The 20,650-nt window shown below is 44.3% G+C and overlaps 1 protein-coding gene across 2 annotated transcripts in view; it reads left to right on the top strand.

Moving 5' to 3' along the window:
* Positions 1 to 20,650, top strand: part of TGFBR2 (transforming growth factor beta receptor 2) — a 227,068-nt gene that overhangs the window by 105,326 nt on the left and 101,092 nt on the right. For both annotated transcript variants that reach the window (XM_033930135.1, XM_033930136.1), the window contains exons 5-6: positions 2,756 to 2,946; positions 16,515 to 16,689. In XM_033930135.1, coding sequence (XP_033786026.1) covers positions 2,756 to 2,946; positions 16,515 to 16,689 — 366 coding nt within the window. The remainder of the gene's footprint in view (positions 1 to 2,755; positions 2,947 to 16,514; positions 16,690 to 20,650) is intronic.

The raw sequence follows: 20,650 nt of genomic DNA, 5'->3' as shown, positions 1-20,650 counted from the left end.
TCCTGCCTGTGCTCTCTTGGTGCTGAAAATGGCTGCCAAGACTTCCTACAGCAGTTTCGTGAGGGGGTGGGGTGGGGGTCATCAGTCTTCAGGGGTAGGGGAAAAGGGAAAGAAAAGAGGGGCGCGCTGATGGGGAAATTGATGGGTTGAGGGGGGCCTTAAGGCAGGTGAACTGCTGGTTCTGGGTGGGGAAGGACTAACAGTGGCAACGGAGAAGAGATGCTCCTGGGAGCAACACATGCACTAGCATTGGTTTCAGTGTGTGTCATGTCGGGGAAGTTGATTACTTCCAGTTTGCATCAAATTTCGTTTTGGGGGAGTTTTTCAGTTTCAGAATTTCAGATAAAGGATCTTGTATCTGTGCTGGCACCCACTTAGCTACGTGGAAGAATTTAGAACTGCTCAAAAACTGTCCCATATTCACCTCCTTAGCTATCTAGGCCCCAGCACTGAATATTGTAAGGGACCTGCATAACAGCAAAATCCTTAGAAGGCCCTCTGATCCTTTCCCACACCTGACAGAAGGGGCCCTAATCCCCCACCCCTAGTGGGTCAGGATGACCATCATGGAATGGCAGCCACTAAGGGCAGGAGTGAGTGGGCTTCATTCCTGCCCCCACCACCAGGGATATACAGTTAGATCTAAGGGGGCCTAACCTGCATGTTAGAAGGATGGGTGGGATCAGGTGCTCCCATATTGGAGAGGGGGACAGACGAATCAGAGGTAGGGTTATCAGATGTCCGGATTTCCCTGGAAGTGGCCTCCTTTCGAGGATATGTCTGGGGGTCCAGACCGTTTTTCAAAACCCGGCACTTTGTCCAGGTTTCAAAAAGCTTCCAACTAGCAGCGACATTGGGATAGCATCTGTGCGTGCTTGGCTGCGACACGATGATATCCCGTGCGTGCGCACATGGGTGTGATTTAATCATATCACACCGAGCGCATGTGCAGGTGCCCTCCCGACAAGCGACCGGGTTGATGGGGCAGAGTTGTGGGCAGAAAGGGGCACGGCTCGGGTAGAATGGGGCGGGCCTGGGGGCAGGGCCACGGGTCTTGATTTTTGTTCCCGAAAATCTGGTAATCCTAATCAGAGGCTTTCATGTTGCGGAGGGAAGGGGAATCAGAGGGCCTTCTAAAAGTTTTACAGTTATATGTGACCCGGCCGATATTCAACCAGGCCCACATAAACTCAGTTGGTCAGTCACACTGAACTTGGCACCGGATATTCAATATGGGTGCTCGCATTTGGCTTGGCACTAAATATCTAATTTAGCCAGCCATGGTTGGAATTTAAAAAATTGCTGACCGCCTCCAGTTGAATCTCTACCCCATAGAATTCTCTTGTTTTGAGTACCTCTACCTAAATCTCAAGTTCAGTTGTGGAGTAAAGTTTATGTTCCTGCAGTTCCTAGGTAAAGAGGATTGGGTGCACTATTTAAAACTCATTTCAAGGGGAGTGGGCTTCTTTCAGAGATCCAGTCACAGAGAGGGGTCCATTAATATACAGGTTTAACCCTGTTTGAGGCTACCTTAATTTTTAGATGGAAAATAGCCGGTTATACCCCACTGAGCAACTCGGGTATTTGCGGGTAGGAGAGGGTGGACATCCCTCCTGCTGTTATTTTGGGGGGAACAGGCGAGTGCCTTTGGGGGCAGGAGGGAGTGGTCATTCCTCCTGCCTTTTTCTTTGGGAGGTCATTCATGGCAGGAGGGGGGAGGTCCTTCATGGCAAGAGGGGGTGGGCATCCCTTCTGCCATCTTTTTGGTGTTCGGGGGGGTCAGTGTTTCAGGAGTGCTAGATCAGTGAGGGACTTTTTTAGGCAGAAGCCCTGCCAGCAGTGACAGGAGACTGCTTCCCCTGTCACTACTGTTAGGGTTCTGTATTGTGTCAATCTCTCACTGAGCGATTGAGTCAGTAGGTTTGCATGCACCTCCGTGCAAGTCATTTGCATGCATACTTAATAGTGAATCAATCGTTGTTGCAAAATCGGCCAACAGTGATTGAGTCTCTATTGTTAGGGAATCTAGCCCTATGATCTAGTTAAGTGCACTGAATTTCTATGGTTAGCTCTGGACAAGCAATTTTAGTGGCCAGAAGCTGTTTCTAGCCATTTAAATTGCTTTTAATACCAACCTTTTAAGTGTTTAGGATCAAGAAATACAAAGGAATTCCCTTTATGGGAAACTTAAAAAAAAAAAAAAAGGAGGCCCCAATTGCAATTACCAAAGCTTCTAACCCCAGAAATGTCTTCCACATTGGGGCCTCAATGATCTGTGAGACATCAGGAAATATCCAAACACAAAAACTACAAAACAAAGCATCTTTGGATCCCAAAGTAAGATTTTAAAACCAAAATTATATCTAATTGTTTCTGTGTCTTATCTAAGAGAAACTGTGTCTCCTATCTGTCTTTTGTCAGTCTTGTTTAAGCCTCCTTGTGCGATTCTTTGTCAGAGAGTGGAACCGATTCCTCTTTCTCCCCAAGCTCCTCCCAGAGAGACCATTTTGTTTTCTTCAAACTGTTTTTCTTTCTGCCAACTTTATTAGCTCATTATCTATTGTGTCCCTGGGAAAATATTATCAAAGTTAGTAACTGGTATTCCCTGTTTGCTCCATTACAGGCATGTGATTAATATCCATGTATGTGTATTTTCATTTTTCTTTTGCTGTTCTTGTAGCAAAGTGAAGACAGAGTCTCAGAGAAATCCATGTTTTTCTTTTAAAAAAACCTGTTTTCCCACCAATATTTGCAGGACAAAGAATGATAAGAACACAACCTTAGAAACAAAATGTCACGATCCAAAAATGAGTCTCTATGGCATCATGTTGGAAGAACATACCCCAGGCAAATGTCTGATGAAAGAAAGAAAGGTGCCTGGTAAAACTGTGTACATGTGCTCCTGCACAGGAGAAGAGTGCAATGATGTCGTCATATTCTCAGAAGGTACGTGCAGATCCTCCTCTTCAGAAGAAAAGAGAGAGAGAGAGAGTCAATTACTAAATGAAATCCAGCGCCAGAAACTAGCTGGGTACAAATTTTCATTTAGGCCCTCTTTTACTAAGCTGTGGTAGAGGTTTCTATCACGGTCCGAAGCACTAAATGCTCCGACACTGCTCCAGCGCTCATAGAAATACGTCAGTGCATATAGCGCTCCAGGCCACGGTAGAAACCTCTACTGCAGTTTAGTAAAAGGTTGGGGGGGGAGACGGGGGTTAGTTTTTGAGTAAGATATACTGTATGCATTTACTTCACCATCTAAGAGATGGCTGGCTTGACTTCTTTCCTATTTTTTCAAAATAGCAGTCTCAGATTATAATATAAGATGTTTTGACTCGGATTTGTACAGCTTGTCAGGTACAGGGTGTAGGATGACTTTTATAGTCTTAGCAGTTTTTCCTCTTAAATGACCTTTTTTTGGCAGGATTATTTTAAGGCGTACAAAACCTCTCTTGTCATAGTTTGTGTGTTGAGATATTCAACTGCCATAAGTTAAAGCATGGAATCTACGTACTGTAAGGCCACAGTGTGGCACTGTCCTATTTAAGGGATTTATATAAAAAAGACAATGTTTCTCTTGTTGCCTCTCCTTTCAGTTGTATGTTAGTTGTGGTTTGTTAATTACTGTGTATAAGTCACTGTTCTCATTGAATATTTCACTCAGGAAATGCTACTCATTCCTTAGCTTGAGCTCTGTACAGTTAAAAAAAAAAAAAAAAAAATTATGTTTCAGATTCCTGCTGCATCTTGTTTTTGAATATTTTGGAACATGTTCAGTCTGTAACACAATGAATCACCTCAGGGCTGATATAGATCAAAAATTGCAAACCTCACCCATGTCCCAATATATCGTTGTTAACTCTAAACTAACTTACCCATTCTTTATATCTAACACCATGGTGGTGATAATGAGTATGGGTGTCCAACTCCCCCCCCCCCCAACACCTGCAGTGATGCATGTTAGTGTTACCAATGCATTCATTTGCGTCAGAAGGCTTGTCCTGCATTCGTGTATGTTTTAGCATCCAAGGAGGGGCATTTTCAATAGTCTGACTTTGGACTTTTCTGCAAAGACATCCAAAACTTGGATCGAGAAAACGAGTATTTTTGAAACCGCATGACGTCTATCTTTTTTTTTTTTTTTCTTCAAAAATGGCTTGTCTAGACGTTCTGACCCTTAGGATATATTTCTTTTTTGGTTATTGCCAAAATGTCCAAAACAAGCCCATTTTGACATAGGAGAGGCCAGCATTTTAATGAACTGGCTAAACAGACATGCAAGCAGAGCAGTGGGGCACCTTAGAGGGCACTGCTATGAACTTCACATCAAGGGCGCCAGGTACACATTTCACCACAACCCTATGGTGAACCCTCCAAAACCCACTTGTCTACCACCCTAATAGCCCTCATGGCTGCAAGTGTCACCTATTTGTCAGTACAGTAGGTTTTGGGTGAGTTTTGGTGGAGGGCCTGAATCCCCCTCTCTAAGGTTCACTACACTGCCTGCCAGGCTATGCCAGACACCTGCTTACTGCTCTACCAGAATTTCCCATAATAACTGCAACTATCATAGACACTAGTATATACTGTTTCTTTCACATCTTTGAGGGGTTGGAGAGGTTCAATGACCACTGGGGGAATGTGTGTGGAGGGGGTGGGGGTCATGCTTAAATCTGTTCAGTGGTAATCTGATCAATTTGGGTATCTTTTTGACCCTTATGCACTTTTAAAACAGGTCTAATTCCAAACATCTAATGACACCCTGGATATATTCAGAGATTTCATTATCCCTGCAATACGTTCAAGTCTTAAGGCCATCTTAATCTTACCCAAAACACACCTCTAACATGCCCCCTTAAAATTTAGAAGTGCTAGAGGGAAATTGACCTTCAAGACGTATAAAAGGTCAGTTGTGAAAATCGACACTTGGACGTTTTGGCGATTAAAATGTCTAAGTGCCACTTTATGCTGTTTTTTTGGATGACGTTCTGTTTTGAAAATGAGCCCCTTATTGTATTTACACTACTTTAAGAGTGCTTTTGGATTGGTTTTACTGAAGTGATTGTTTTAAGACCATTCAAGCCATATTGAAGGGAGCCATATGATTTTTGTGTGATGCTTATTTCAGAAGATCGCCTATACAGGTATATGGGGTTTTTAAATGTAAATATGTGGCATTTATATGTAGACTCCTGATGCAGGCCTGGTGGCCGAATCATGGCCATGTTGAGTCTGATTGATGTTCTTCAATATAATGATTACATCTTCCAGATATGCCATTGTCCTTTCTGTTCATCTCCACTGTGCGAGACATGTCACCAATGCAGCCACATGCATCTCTCACCTGTTCAGGCAGCGCTACTTGGATGTTGTATTGCTCTTCCAGACAGCTGTATTCAGGGCTTAATTTCTGGGAGGATGTCCTGGGATGTGCTGCTTCTTTTCAGACTCCAGAGTAACAGAGGTGTTCTGCTCCAGCCTATCCTTTCTAGGCAGCAGTAAAATGGAGGAGAGGAGGTGAGTTTGGAGCAGACCAGAAAGTAAACAGTCACTCTACTCCCTAATCCAGACCCTCTAATCATGTTGTTCATGTCCCTAGCTTGTCCACCACCCACACCAGTTCCACCATTCCACTTGCTTCCTGTCTAAAAATTAAGCCCTGGCTGTATTGATTATTGAGGCATATTTCAGGTTTTCAGATACTGATTTTGAATATAATACTGTGCATGTTGTGTTAGTCCACAAGTTCAAGCAAAAAGTTGTAGGTGATGTCCTTTAATTGAACTAACAATATGTGATTAGTTTTGTGAGTTTTGCTCCCTTCTTTGGTCCAATGCTATGTTCTTTTCTTTCTCTGACCTGTGCCCTCACCCCTTTGCGATCCAAGATCTTGTGATATCATGAAAGGAAGCTAGCTTCTATCTGGGGTAATGTAAGAACATAAGAACTGCCATCTCCGGATCAGACCCATGGTCCATCGAGTCCAGCGATCCGCACATGCGGAGGCCCAGTCAGGTATACACCTGATGTAGTTTTAGTCACCCATATCCCTCTATGCCTCTCGTAAGGAGATGTGCATCTAATTTGCCTTTGAATCCTAGCACAGTGGATTCCTTAATAACCTCCTTTGGGAGAGCATTCCAGGCGTCTACCACTCGCTGTGTAAAGCAGAACTTCCTGGCATTTGTCCTGGACTTGTCCCCCCTTAGCTTCAAACCATGTCCTCTTGTCCGTGTCGCGTTGGACAATGTAAATAATTTATTTTCCTGCTCTATTTTATCGATGCCTTTCAGCATTTTGAACGTCTCGATCATGTCCCCTCGCAGCCTCCTCTTCTCAAGAGAGAACAGTCCCAGTTTCTTGAGTCGTTCCTCATATTCCAAGTTCTCCATACCTCTTATTAGCTTCGTTGCTCGTCTCTGCACCCTCTCCAGCAGTTTTATATCCTTCTTTAGGTTGGGAGACCAATGTTGGACACAGTATTCCAAGTGTGGTCTGACCATTGCTCTATAAAGCGGCATTATGACTTTCTCCGATCTACTCGTGATTCCTTTCTTTATCATGCCTAACATTCTGTTTGCTTTCTTTGCCCCTGCCGCGCATTGTGCCGACGGCTTCAGGGTCCTATCTATCAGTACACCCAGGTCCTTTTCTTGTTCGCTCTTACCCAGAGTTGCGCCTGACATTCTATACTCGTGTTCCTTATTCTTACTACCTAAATGCATTACTTTGCATTTCTCCACGTTGAACTTCATCTGCCATTGCTCTGCCCATTTCTCTAACTGATACAAGTCGCTCTGGAGTTCCTCGCTATCCTCCTGCGATCTGATTGCCCGGCATAGCTTTGTGTCGTCTGCAAATTTAATGATCTCACTCCTTCTTCCAGGTCATTGATGTAAATATTAAATAGGATCGGCCCAAGAACCGAGCCCTGGGGCACACCACTAGTCACTTTCTCCCAGTCTGAGAACTTCCCATTTATGCCCACTCTCTGCTTTCTGTTTTCCAGCCATTTGCCTATCCACCTGTGTATATCTCTCTCTATTCCATGGCTTTGTAGTTTCCTGAGAAGTCTTTCATGTGGAACTTTGTCGAATGCCTTCTGGAAGTCCAAATATATTATGTCCACCGGCATTCCACTATCAATTTGCTTGTTCACGGTCTCAAAAAATTGAAGTAAATTCGTTAAACATGATTTCCCTTTCCTGAACCCATGTTGGGTTTCATCAAGTCGTGTGTATCTAGGTGCCGGACTATGCTATCCTTGATCAGTGCTTCAACCATCTTTCCAGGGACAGATGTAAGGCTCACAGGTCTGTAGTTGCCCGGTTCCCCTCTCGATCCTTTTTTTAAAATTGGCGTGACGTTCGCTATCTTCCAGTCTTCTGGTATCTGTCCAGTTCTGATTGTCAGATTGGCAAGTTTTTGCAATAGCTCTCCGATTTCAACCTTCAATTCCTTTAAAACTCTCGGGTGAATTCCATCCGGTCCAGGGGATTTGTCACTTTTAAGTTTGTCGATCTGGTAGTATATCTGGTCCAACTCCACTTCAACTGTGGTGAGGCTGTCTTCTATTACTCCACTAAACACTTTCACTGCTTCTGGTATTTTTGCGGTATCCTCCTCCGTAAAGACGATCGCAAAGAAGGAATTTAGTTTGTCTGCAATTTGTTTATCCTCTTTGATGTACCCTTTTCTTCCCTGGTCGTCCAGGGGTCCCACCGCCTCTTTTGTGGGTTTTTTCCCTTTCACGTATCTAAAGAAGGGTTTGAAGTTTTTGGCCTCTTGCGCTATTTTTTCCTCATAGTCCTTTTTGGCATCCCTCACCACCTTGTGACATTTCTTCTGATCATCTTTATGTTTTTTCCATGCTTCGGTTGTTTTCATGTGTTTCCATTTTTTGAAAGAATCCTTCTTTTCTTTTATGGCTTCCCTCACCTGTCTGGTAAGCCATGCCGGTTCTCCCTTACCTTTTGTTCTCCCCTCTTTGGAGATCCTCGGAATGTGGAGATTTTGTGCTTCTGTGATAGTATTTTTCAGTAGGGACCATGCCTGGTCTACCGTTTCAAGTTTGTCCACCTTTTTCTTGAGTCGTTTTTTCACCATGGCTCTCATGTGATCGTATTTGCCCTTTTTAAAGTTTAAGGTTTTGGTTAAGGTTTTGGCATGTTTTCTATTCCCGATGTCAAGCTTAAAGCTGATCACATTGTGATCGCTCGTCCCCAGCGGTACCGTAACTTCTACTTCTTTTGTCGGACCCGTGAGACCATTTAGTACCAAGTCCAGGGTGGCGTTGCCTGTTGTCGGCTCTTTTACCATTTGTTCCAGGAAGCAATCACCTAGCGCCTCCAGGAACTTGGCCTCCTTGCCGCAGTTGGAGGTTCCTAGTTTCCAGTCTATCCTCGGGAAATTGAAGTCTCCCAATATTATTACATTGCCCGTCTTGCATTCTTGTTTGATTTCCTCTATCATTTCTGAGTCAGTTTCCTCCGCCTGTCCTGGGGGACGATAGTAAAGGCCAATTTTTGTGTCTGCACTGTTTTGGCCAAGAATCTTGATCCAGAGGGACTCTAGCTTCTCTTTCATTTCCGTCGTAGCCACTTCAACAGATTCTACTCCTTCCTGAACATATAGGGCAATACCTCCACCTTTTTGCCCTACTCGATCTCTTCTATATAGTTTGTATCCCAGTAGCACTGTGTCCCATTTGTTTTCTTCATTCCACCATGTTTCTGTTATGCAAATGATTTCCAACTTATCATGTCTTGCTATTGCCTCTAGTTCCCCCATTTTGTTTCCTAGACTTCTAGCATTCGTATACATACATTTGAGTTCTATTCGTGTTACCTTTTTGGACTTCCTACTCTTTAGTGTTTGCAATAAAGAAGATCTCTAATTGTTTTATGTTCTTAGGTTTTTTATATTGTATTTTTGTATGGTTTTATGTCTGTAATGAACATAAGAACATAAGCAATGCCTCCGCTGGGTCAGACCTGAGGCCATCGTGCCCAGCAGTCCGCTCACGCGGCGGCCCAACAGGTCCAGGACCTGTGCAGTAATCCTCTATCTATACCCCTCTATCCCCTTTTCCAGCAGGAAATTATCCAATCCTTTCTTAAACCCCAGTACCGTACTCTACCCTATTACGCTCTCTGGAAGCACATTCCAGGTGTCCACCACATGTTGGGTAAAGAAGAACTTCCTAGCATTCGTTTTGAATCTGTCCCCTTTCAACTTTTCTGAATGCCTTCTTGTTCTTTTATTATTCGAAAGTTTGAAGAATCTGTCCCTCTCTACTCTCTCTATGCCCTTCATGATCTTGTACGTCTCTAAGTCTCCTCTAAGACTCTCCTCTATCCCCTCTAAGTCTCCTCTTCTCCAGGGAAAAGAGACCCAGTTTCTCCAATCTCTCAGTGTATGAAAGGTTTTCCATCCCCTTTATCAGACGCATCGCTCTACTCTGAACCCTCTCGAGTATCGCCATGTCCTTCTTAAGGTACGGCGACCAATATTGGACACAGTACTCCAGATGCGGACGCACCATCGCCCGATACAACGGTAGGATAACTTCTTTCATTCTGATTGTAATACCCTTCTTGATTATACCTAGCATTCTATTCGCTCTCTTAGTGGCCGCTGCGCACTGTGCCATCGGCTTCATTGTCATGTCCACCATTACCCCCAAGTCCCTTTCTTGGGTACTCTCATTCAATAACATCCCTCCCATCGTATAGTTGTACCTTGGGTTTCTGCTTCCCACATGTAATACTTTACATTTCTCAATGTTGAACTTCATCTGCCATCTAGTCGCCCATTCCCCTTTCAAATCCCTTTACAATTCTTCGCAGTCCTCCTTAGTCCGAGCTCCACTAAATAGTTTGGTGTTGTCCGCAAATTTTATTATCTCACACTTCGTCCCTATTTCTAGATCATTTATGAATATATTAAATAGCAGCGGCCCGAGCACTGAGCCCTGCGGGACACCACTCGTGACCCTCCTCCAGTCCGAGTAGTGGCCCTTTACTCCTACCCTCTGTTTCCTGCCTGCCAACCAGTTTCTGATCCATTTATGTAAGTCACCTTCCACCCCATGGTTCTTCAGTTTCTGAAGTAGGCATTCATGGGGTACCTTGTCAAAGGCTTTTTGGAAATCTAGATATATGATGTCTATGGGGTCTCCTCTGTCCATCCATTTGTTAATTCCTTCGAAGAAGTGCAATAAGTTTGTTAGGCACGATCTCCCCTTGCAAAAACCATGTTGGCTGGTTATCAGAAGCTCGTTTCTTTCAAGATGTTCATCAATGTTTTCTTTTATCAGTGCTTCCGCCATTTTCCCTAGAACAGAGGTCAGACTCACCGGTCTGTAGTTTCCCGGGTCACCTCTTGATCCCTTTTTAAAGATGGGTGTAATGTTGGCTATCTTCCATTCCTCCGGGATCACGCCTGTTTTCAGGGATAGATTGTAAATTTGCTGCAGTAGTTCCACTATTTCCTCTTTTAGTTCCTTCAGAACCCTTGGATGGATTCCATCCGGACCCGGGGATTTGTCAGTTTTTAATTTTTCTATCTGCCTGCGTACGTCTTCAAGGCTCACTTCCATGGATGTTAATTTTTCTGCTTGATTTCCATTGAAGATTTGCTCTGGTTCCGGTATGTTGGTTGTGTCTTCATTTGTAAATACAGATGAAAAGAACATGTTAAGTCTTTCTGCCACTTCTTTCTCCTCCTTCACCACTCCCTTCTTGTCTCCGTCGTCCAGCAGTCCCACCTCCTCCCTAGCCGGCTGCTTCCCTTTAACATATCTAAAGAACGGTTTGAAATTCCGTACTTCCCTAGCTAACCTCTCTTCATACTCTCTTTTGGCTTTTCTAACAACACGGTGACATTCTTTTTGATACTTCCTGTGCTCTTTCCAGTTCCCCTCAGTTTTGTCCTTTTTCCATTTCCTGAATGAACTTTTCTTATTACCTATCGCTTCTTTCACTATTTTAGTTATCCTCGCCGGGTCTTTTGTTCGACTCTTTTTGCACCCCTTTCTGAATCTGGGGATATACAGATTTTGCGCCTCGCTCACCGTGTCCCTGAAAAAAGACCAGGCATGTTCTACCAGGCATGTTCTTTTTCTAGAAATGTTCTTAAGTTTCTTCTTTACCATTTCCCTCATTGCTTCGTAGTTTCCTTTCCTGAAGTTAAAAGTTGTTGCTATGGTTCTCTTTCCTTTCAGTATTCCAACCTCACCTTGAACTTGATCATATTATGATCGCTATTTCCCAACGGTCCCACTACTTCTACTTCCTTTGCAGGTCCTCTTAACCCATTTAGGATTAGATCCAGAGTGGCATTTATTATGTTTGTTGATTTGTACTTCTCTTTGTATAAGGCAAATAATAAATAAACATACAATACAATACAGTCAGAAGATTAGTTCCATGGGCCTTGTATATTCCTAATTAAGATAACAAGACAAAAAACTTTGGCAGTGCCCTGTATTTAACTCTCAGAGAACATTCACTGGCTTTGAGAGAAAGATAAAGAAGTCTGGAGCTCTGTCGAGCCAAGACAGTCATTTGTTGGGATTCAGATAAGTCTAATGAATGGACTGTGATCTGTGATTATTATGTTTTGGACTCATACGTGAATTTTGAATTAAATATTTTTCTTATATGTTTTTAGAATATTTTGCACTTTAGCACTCTGCACTTTTGATATATTTTTGAAAGTATTCAAAGGGTGAGGCTTTTTGAGCTGTTTTTTGGTCCCTTTATCTTCCTCTCAAAGCCTTTCACTGAGCGTTTATTCACATTAATTATTTATGATTATTGAGACCAAATGATGTATGAGGCAGAACTTACTTAGGTTTTCTAAAACCTGGTGCTGGTCACCTATGAGTTTTCTGTCCGGGGCCATGAAAAGTTATTAATGTCTCAAACTTAGGCCCGTACTGAGTTGTCTCACGTTTTTTTATTATTACTTTTTTATTCATTAATGGGCAGTGAATGTTCTCTGAGAGTTAAATACAGGGCACTGCCAATGCTTTTTTGTCTTGTTATATTATAATTTTGGCAGATTTTTCAGAGTTTTTTGATTGCCTAAATAAGATAGGCACCAAGTTAGCCCCAACAGTTCAAAAATGTTGATGCACTTGTTTGTGCTTGTTCCAGAACTGGTGCAAATATGTACATGTGTGTGCATATTTTATGAAGTACTTCCATATCTCTCCCCATCCAGAAACAGCTGCACACGCCCCCCCCCCCCCCCAGCGGATTATTTATGTTGCCCAAACCTGCAGGCCCAAATGTAGGCATGCTGTCAAAATGTGTGCAAATAAATTGATCAATGAGCACTGAACCATCAATAAATGGGTGCAAACAACTAATTATTGAAGTTAATTGGCACTTATTAAAATGTGCACAAACAAATGGCTACGTGTTGTACCATAAGGCATGGCACCTACTGTATATACTCGAATATGTCGATCCAAGTATAAGATGAGGTACCCTTTTTCCCCCCATAAGGAAGAAGAATGGTTGACTCGAATATAAGACGGGAGGTTAATATTCATGTGCCCTGCCAGGATCTGTGCCCTGCCCCCTACCTCCTCTCTCTCCCGATGTCCGGCAGGCCTCCACTGAATCTGCTGTATGACCTGGTGGTCCGGTGGTAGGCCGGGACAGGAGGGATCCCTCCCTGTCTTCTGTCCTGGCAGACTCTGTCAATTTTGTTACCTCCCTCCTGCCTCCCCCCACGCCCCTTTTTGAATCCCTGGTGGTCCAGTGGTATATCGGGCAGGAGCAAGCTTTCTGTACTCCTGAATGGCTGCCTCAAGTTCTCGAGGCCCAGTGGTGTACTGGGCAGGAGTGAGCTTTTTGTACTCTTGCCCAGCTCTGAGCCACTCCATGAATGGCTGCCGCCAGCTCTCGCGGCCAATCTAGTCTGCCCATCCGCAGTAAACATTATCTCTTTCTTTCTCTAAGAGATCACACATGCCTATCCCACACCTTCTTGAATTCAGACACAGTCTCTGTCTCCACCATTTCTTCCGGGAGACTGTTCCACGCATTGTGTGGTCCAAATAACTGCATGAACATTCTATATGCCCACTCAGTTCTTATCTCTATCTCCGGAGAAGGTAAAGAAAAAACTACCAGACACAAAAGTGTAGTTTAAACGTTCAAGGCTTTGGGAGTTTTTATGGCATCCTACTAACTGGTAGGACAACATCCAAAAAGTCTCCCCCAATTACAATTGACTGGCCATTTTATTTGGATTATAACATCATCAATTAATTCATTATTAAATACACATAGTTGGTACATCTTTCAATTAGATTACAATTGCTTCACTAGGATCCAATTACACACTGCATACTTCAGCAATATTCTATTGGTTCTATTCAAGTCACATGGTTTCTGGTTCATCATATTTCATAGTAATTTTCCTTAGCAACAATAATGACTTAAATTATCATATGCTATTGAATCTCAACACATCCCAGCAGATTGATGCAATACTGGGGATCTCAAGTTAATCATCTAAGTTTTGCTTCCCACGCACATGCCAAGGGAACAGTGCGAAATATGTTAGTTCTTATAAAGTGAAAAATATTATTAGGTCAGTGTGACCCCTAGTCTATGTCTTCTTTTATTCATAAGTTGTGTTATGTTAATTGTTATGTTATGACTGTCACACACTTTGTACTGTATCAGATATTTTCTCTGTGACAGGAAAACATGTACTCTGCATGCTGTGTCTATACTATGCTGTGTCAAAAATCTCTGAAGCATTTCTATTATTCAGCTTCATCTTACATATATATATATATATATATATATATATATTGTGGCCGGGCCCGTCTCCGAGTACGTGGGAAAACTAGGCTCAGACCACAGGTAAGATTTTGTTGCGCCTTTTATGTGGTTGGTTGAAAGGAAAACCTGGATATGGGTTTTTGGAATAAAACTCCACCAGGTTTAATGATGCAAAAAACCAGAAACTTTCAAACTGAGTTAATAGGACACTCTGCTGTCACTAATACAAGTTCCTGTACTTCAGTCCAGGAAACCCACTTGGGCTTTGGTTCAGTCCTTATTAACAAAAAGACTTAATCAAAAAGAAAACCCCAGGTTTCTTCAGTTCATTTACTGTTCCACATTCCTGATAGCACAGCTGAGCACGGTCAGTGCCAGCTATTTTAGTCCTCACACATCTCTTCAATAAGCATAGAACCAAAACTTATATCTTTTCCTTTTCCTATTTTCTTCTAGGTCACGCTGTCCTCTTAAAGGACACTCACAGCCCTGCCTGACAGCCTGTGCGGGGCAAACCTCCCTTTTCTTAAGATCTTCAGACCCTCCCAATTATGCCCCTATCTTCTCTCATCTCCAGCCCTTATGGAGTCTTGACAAAAAGGTTGTTTAAAGAAGCCCTATCTCTCCTGCCGCTGGTTGCGGCAGTTCGGGTAGAGGAGTGATGGCATCGCGGTAGGGGAGATGAGGCATCTCTCCTGCCACGATACCCCCCCCCCACACACACACACACACACAACATCGGGGCAAGATGGAGCCCAAGCCCTCCTACCCCGGGCAACCGCGGCACCCCCCGACGACATTGTGGCAAGAGGGAGCCCAAGCCATCTTGCCCCGCGGCAGCCACAGCACCCCCGATGATATCGGGGCAAGAGGGAGCCCATGCCCTCTTGCCCCAGCAATCATGCCCCCCCGCCCATGCTACACGACTAGAACTAATGCCAGCTCAATGCTGGCGTTAGCATCTAGCGTGCGCTATTCCGCGCGTTAAAGCCCTAACGCAGCTTAGTAAAAGGAGTCCTTGGTTTTCAAATTAGGTTGGTCCCAGTCTGTTCCACTTTTCTTGTGTTAGTCTTCTCTTATATTCTTTCCAGGTTTTCCTTTTTATTTATTTCCTTTATTCAATCTCTCTGAACAAGACAAGTGGGATGCATGCAGAATCTGTGCCCTATCTCCTTCTATACTAGGTTTCAAGCAGATAATCTTACTGCTTTCGGGTACCAATCCTTCGCCCCATGCTGGGTGTGAAATTAGCTGCTGCTTGACTCTCCCTTTCTTTTTTGAATGAAATGCTTTCCAATGATCCCTCCTTTCTCTTCCTCTTCTATGGCATGTGCCTCAGGATTCAGATGTTGCTTAGAATTCAAACCACTCAGTCTCTCTTTAGTCCTTTTTTGTGAACCTCACTCATGGCATTTCCCTTCTTCTCTCCTCCCCTTAGTCTAAGGCAGGGGTGGGCAACTCCGGTCCTTGAGGGCCAGAATCTAGTCAGGTTTTCAAGATGTCCCCAAGGAATATGCATTGAAAGCACTGCATGCAAATGGATCTCATGCATATTCATTGGGGAAATCCTGAAAAACCGACTGGATTCCGGCCCTCGCGGACCGGAGTTGCCCACCCCTGGTCTAAGGCAAGGGTAGGCAATTCCGGTCCTCGAGAGCCGGAGCCAGGTCAAGTTTTCAGGATATCCATAATAAATATGCATGAGATAGATTTGCATCTCAAGGAGGCAGTGCATGCAGATCCATCTCATACATATTCATTGTGGATATCCTGAATACCTGACCTGGCTCCGGCTCTCGAGGACCGGAATTGTCCACCCCTGGTCTAAGGCAGTGGTTCCCAACCCTGTCCTGGAGGAACACCAGGCCAATTGGGTTTTCAGGCTAGCCCTAATGAATATGCATGAAGCAAATTTGCATGCCTATCACTTCCATCATATGCAAATCTCTCTCATGCATATTCATTAGGGCTAGCCTGAAAACCCGATTGGCCTGGTGTTCCTCCAGGACAGGGTTGGGAATCACTGGTCTAAGGGATCCATTTACTAAGTGCACTTTCCATGCACTTATTGGAACTTACAATACCTTACTGCGCAGGACATGATTTAGTGCACAAACCATGCACTAAAAAATATTTTTTGTCTTATTGAGGAGGGGATGTGTCGGGGGAGGGAGGGAGCATTTCTTCATGATCAGTCATTGCAGCTACATTTCTGAGCATCAACTAATTAGTGCAGGATTAACACGTAAGCCCTCACTGCCTACCAAATAGGCGTCGGAAAGTACTTTTGTGCTCATTTTTTTTAATGGTCACGTGGTTATGACAACATTGGCATATGGAAGTCCAAAACCCAGGTATAAAAATCTGTATCAGTGCTGATGTAGAGACAAAAAGCGGATCCCAGATACCATCAAAGTTAGATGCTTTATTAAAAGCCTTTTAGAAGCGTTCGTAGGATGAAGAGGCAACATCGCACACAGGCTTCTTCCCACTGAGTCCCTCCTTCCAATGTAACTTCCTGCAAGGCCTACAGATGTAGATCTTCCCGTAATAATAGGTTCCAGATGGTAGAAAAGCAACTCATTTGCTCTAAGGAACAATTCAGGGAAGACTACTAATAAAGATACTGACCACATTGCCCACAGAGGGTACAAAAAAATTACATGACTGACAAGTTACTTTATTTGTTCCTTTCCCTTTTTCCAGATTTTGAAGTACCTCCAAATAAGAAGATGGATGAGAATGGGAAATTACTTATTCCAGAACTGTGCAAGTTTTGTGATGAGAAGTTGTCAACCTGCAACAACCAAGACATGTGCCAGAGCAACTGTGAGCAAACGTCTATCTGTGAACAACCTGGTGAAGTCTGTGCAGCAGTGTGGTAGGTCACCCTGGTTTATGCTTGTACGAAGTAGTAGATCAATTCTGCCCTGGAGTACCCTCTTGCCAGTCAGGTTTTCAGGATACCCACAATGAATATACATGAAGAAATTTGCATATAATGGAGGCAGTGTATGCAAATCAAGTTTATGCATATTCATTGTGGATATCCTGAAAACCTGACGGGCAAGAGGGAACTCCAGGACAGAGTTGAGAAACACTGCTGTAGAGTGCTTTGGAAGAGAAAAGAAGCAGCATATCATTAGATATCAAAAAAGAGTGAATGAAATGCAAAGTTATGTTCGCTTGTACCTGCTTTAAAAATGGTGACGGGACTAAATCGCGCGAGACAACGGCGCGCCGACAACTGAGCGCAAGATTGACGGCGCGCCGAAGAAAAGCACTATTTTAAAGGGTTCCGACGGGGTGTGTGGGGGGAACCCCCCCTCACTTTACTTAACAGACATTGCGCTGCCGTTGTGGGGGGTTTGGGGGTTTGTAACCCCCCATTATATTTAAAACTGAACTTTTTCCCTAAAATACAGGCAAAAAGTTTGGTTTCAAGTATAATGAGGGGGTTACAACCCCCCAAACCCCCCACAACGCCAGCGCGATGTCTGTTAAGTAAAATAGGGGGGTTCCCCACCAACACTCCCCCGTCGGAACCCTTTAAAATAGTGCTTTTCTTCGGCGCGCCGTCAACCTTGCGCTCAGTTGTCGGCGCTCAGTTGTCGGCGCGCTGTTGTCTCGCGCGATTTTGTCTATGAACCTTTAAAACTACACCGCCTGATATTGAAAGTGATTTAAGCCGATATGAGAGACCCATCTAAATCACTTGGGCTGTCCTGTTTCCAGTGATTAGCAGCACTTAAAAGTGCAGTGCCACTGAATACTGGCTCTGACTGTCCAACAAAAATTCCATTGACATATTAAGCCCCCCACAGACCGCTATAAATGCCGGCTTTTCCTTATTATGACCGGGATAGCCATGCGAATGATTACTCGCAATTGGAAGAATTGTTTTCTTTTTTAGTGGGCGAGCTTATGTTTAACTTATAAATAAAAGAAAACGAATGCTGACATGCTGGGGCATAATAAGATATTCAAATTAGTTTGGGGGTCCATTGACGTCTTTTGTAGATTTGCTATAGTTGTCCTTTATCTTTCTCTTTATTTTTATTGTTTTTTTCACTTACACATTCCGGGGGGGGGGAGCAGAAGGGGGGTATATCTTTTGTTTTGATATTATTCCTGATGGTAATGATAGATGGGGAAGGGAATTTTTATCTTTTGTGTAGATACTGATTGATTATAAGTGCTTGGTTGATTATCATTATTTGTATATAAATTGTATTGCACTTTTTGTTGGCAGTAAAAACTAAATAAAGTTCCTGTCCCCCCAAAAAAAAAAAAAAATGTAGGTAGGTCAGGAGTGGTTCTCAAAGTGGAGTTGGGGAGGAACCAGTAGATATGCAGTTGCCAACAATATTCAGTAGAGGTACAAGATCCTTTATCCAAAATCATTGGGACCAAGCATATTTCGGTTTTCAGAGCTTTTCAGTTTATAGAATGGATCTTGTACTTGTACCATATATGCTTCCTCCATCCCTCTTCCCTCACCCCAAGGACTGATGACCCACCCTACTCCCAGACCCAGCGGCAGGACTCACAGGCCATGCTTCCTTGGTGTTCTAGCGGGATGTTGGGGCAGGAGCAATTCTTATTCGTTCCTGCCTGTGCTCTCTTGGTGCTGAAAATGGCTGCCAAGACTTCCTACAGCAGTTTTGTGAGGGGGTGGGGTGGGGGTCGTCAGTCTTCAGGGGTAGGGGAAAAGGGAAAGAAAAGAGGGGCGCGCTGATGGGGAAATTGATGGGTTGAGGGGGGCCTTAAGGCAGGTGAACTGCTGGTTCTGGGTGGGGAAGGACTAACAGTGGCAACGGAGAAGAGATGCTCCTGGGAGCAACACATGCACTAGCATTGGTTTCAGTGTTTGTCATGTCGGGGAATTTGACTACTTCCAGTTTGCATCAAATTTCGTTTTGGGGGAGATTTTCAGTTTCAGAATTTCAGATAAAGGATCTTGTATCTGTGCTGGCACCCACTTAGCTACGTGGAAGAATTTAGAACTGCTCAAAAACTGTCCCATATTCACCTCCTTAGCTATCTAGGCCCCAGCACTGAATATTGTAAGGGACCTGCATAACAGCAAAATCCTTAGAAGGCCCTCTGATCCTTTCCCACACCTGACAAAGGGTCCCTAATCCCCCACCCTTAGTGGGTCAGGATGACCATCATGGAATGGCAGCCACTAAGGGCAGGAGTGAGTGGGCTTCATTCCTGCCCCCACCACCAGGGATATACAGTTAGATCTAAGGGGGCCTAACCTGCATGTTAGAAGAATGGGTGGGATCAGGTGCTCCCATATTGGAGAGGGGGACAGACGAATCAGAGGTAGGGTTATCAGATGTCCGGATTTCCCTGGAAGTGGCCTCCTTTCGAGGATATGTCTGGGAGTCCAGACCGTTTTTCAAAACCCGGCACTTTGTCCAGGTTTCAAAAAGCTTCCAGCTAGCAGCGACATTGGGATAGCATCTGTGCGTGCGTGGCTGCGACACGATGATATCCCGTGCGTGCGCACATGGGTGTGATTTAATCATATCACACCGAGCGCATGTGCAGGTGCCCTCCCGACAAGCGACCGGGTTGATGGGGCAGAGTTGTGGGCAGAAAGGGGCACGGCTCGGGTAGAACGGGGCGGGCCTGGGGGCAGGGCCACGGGTCCTGATTTTTGTTCCCGAAAATCTGGTAATCCTAATCAGAGGCTTTCATGTTGCGGAGGGAAGGGGAATCAGAGGGCCTTCTAAAAGTTTTACAGTTATATGTGACCCGGCCGATATTCAACCAGGCCCACATAAGCTCAGTTGGTCAGTCACACTGAACTTGGCACCGGATATTCAATATGGGTGCTCGCATTTGGCTTGGCACTAAATATCTAATTTAGCCAGCCATGGTTGGAATTTAAAAAATTGCTGACCGCCTCCAGTTGAATCTCTACCCCATAGAATTCTCTTGTTTTGAGTACCTCTACCTAAATCTCAAGTTCAGTTGTGGAGTAAAGTTTATGTTCCTGCAGTTCCTAGGTAAAGAGGATTGGGTGCACTATTTAAAACTCATTTCAAGGGGAGTGGGCTTCTTTCAGAGATCCAGTCACAGAGAGGGGTCCATTAATATACAGGTTTAACCCTGTTTGAGGCTACCTTAATTTTTAGATGGAAAATAGCCGGTTATACCCCACTGAGCAACTCGGGTATTTGCGGGTAGGAGAGGGTGGACATCCCTCCTGCTGTTATTTTGGGGGGAACAGGCGGGTGCCTTTGGGGGCAGGAGGGAGTGGTCATTCCTCCTACCTTTTTCTTTGGGAGGTCATTCATGGCAGGAGGGGGGAGGTCCTTCATGGCAAGAGGGGGTGGGCATCCCTTCTGCCATCTTTTTGGTGTTCGGGGGGGGTCAGTGTTTCAGGAGTGCTAGATCAGTGAGGGACTTTTTTAGGCAGAAGCCCTGCCAGCAGTGACAGGAGACTGCTTCCCCTGTCACTACTGTTAGGGTTCTGTATTGTGTCAATCTCTAACTGAGCGATTGAGTCAGTGGGTTTGCATGCACCTCCGTGCAAGTCATTTGCATGCATACTTAATAGTGAATCAATCGTTGTTGCAAAATCGGCCAACAGTGATTGAGTCTCTATTGTTAGGGAATCTAGCCCTATGATTTGCAATTACCGTATTTTCACATAGATAACGCGCACCCGTGTAAAACGCACACACGGGTATAGCGCGTGAAAAACACAACTTTATGTACAGAAATTTTTATATACAGCGCACACACGTATACTGCGCATGCTGCCCAACTCTCCTTTCACCCGCCCCGACTCTCCTCTGGCACCCCGACTCTCCTTTCGCCCGCCC

The sequence above is a fragment of the Geotrypetes seraphini genome, chromosome 2, assembly GCF_902459505.1.
Source record: "Geotrypetes seraphini chromosome 2, aGeoSer1.1, whole genome shotgun sequence".
In the NCBI taxonomy this organism is placed as follows: Eukaryota; Metazoa; Chordata; class Amphibia; order Gymnophiona; family Dermophiidae; genus Geotrypetes; species Geotrypetes seraphini.
Note: the sequence above shows the minus strand (reverse complement) of the source record. Positions and strands in the feature narration are given on the sequence as shown.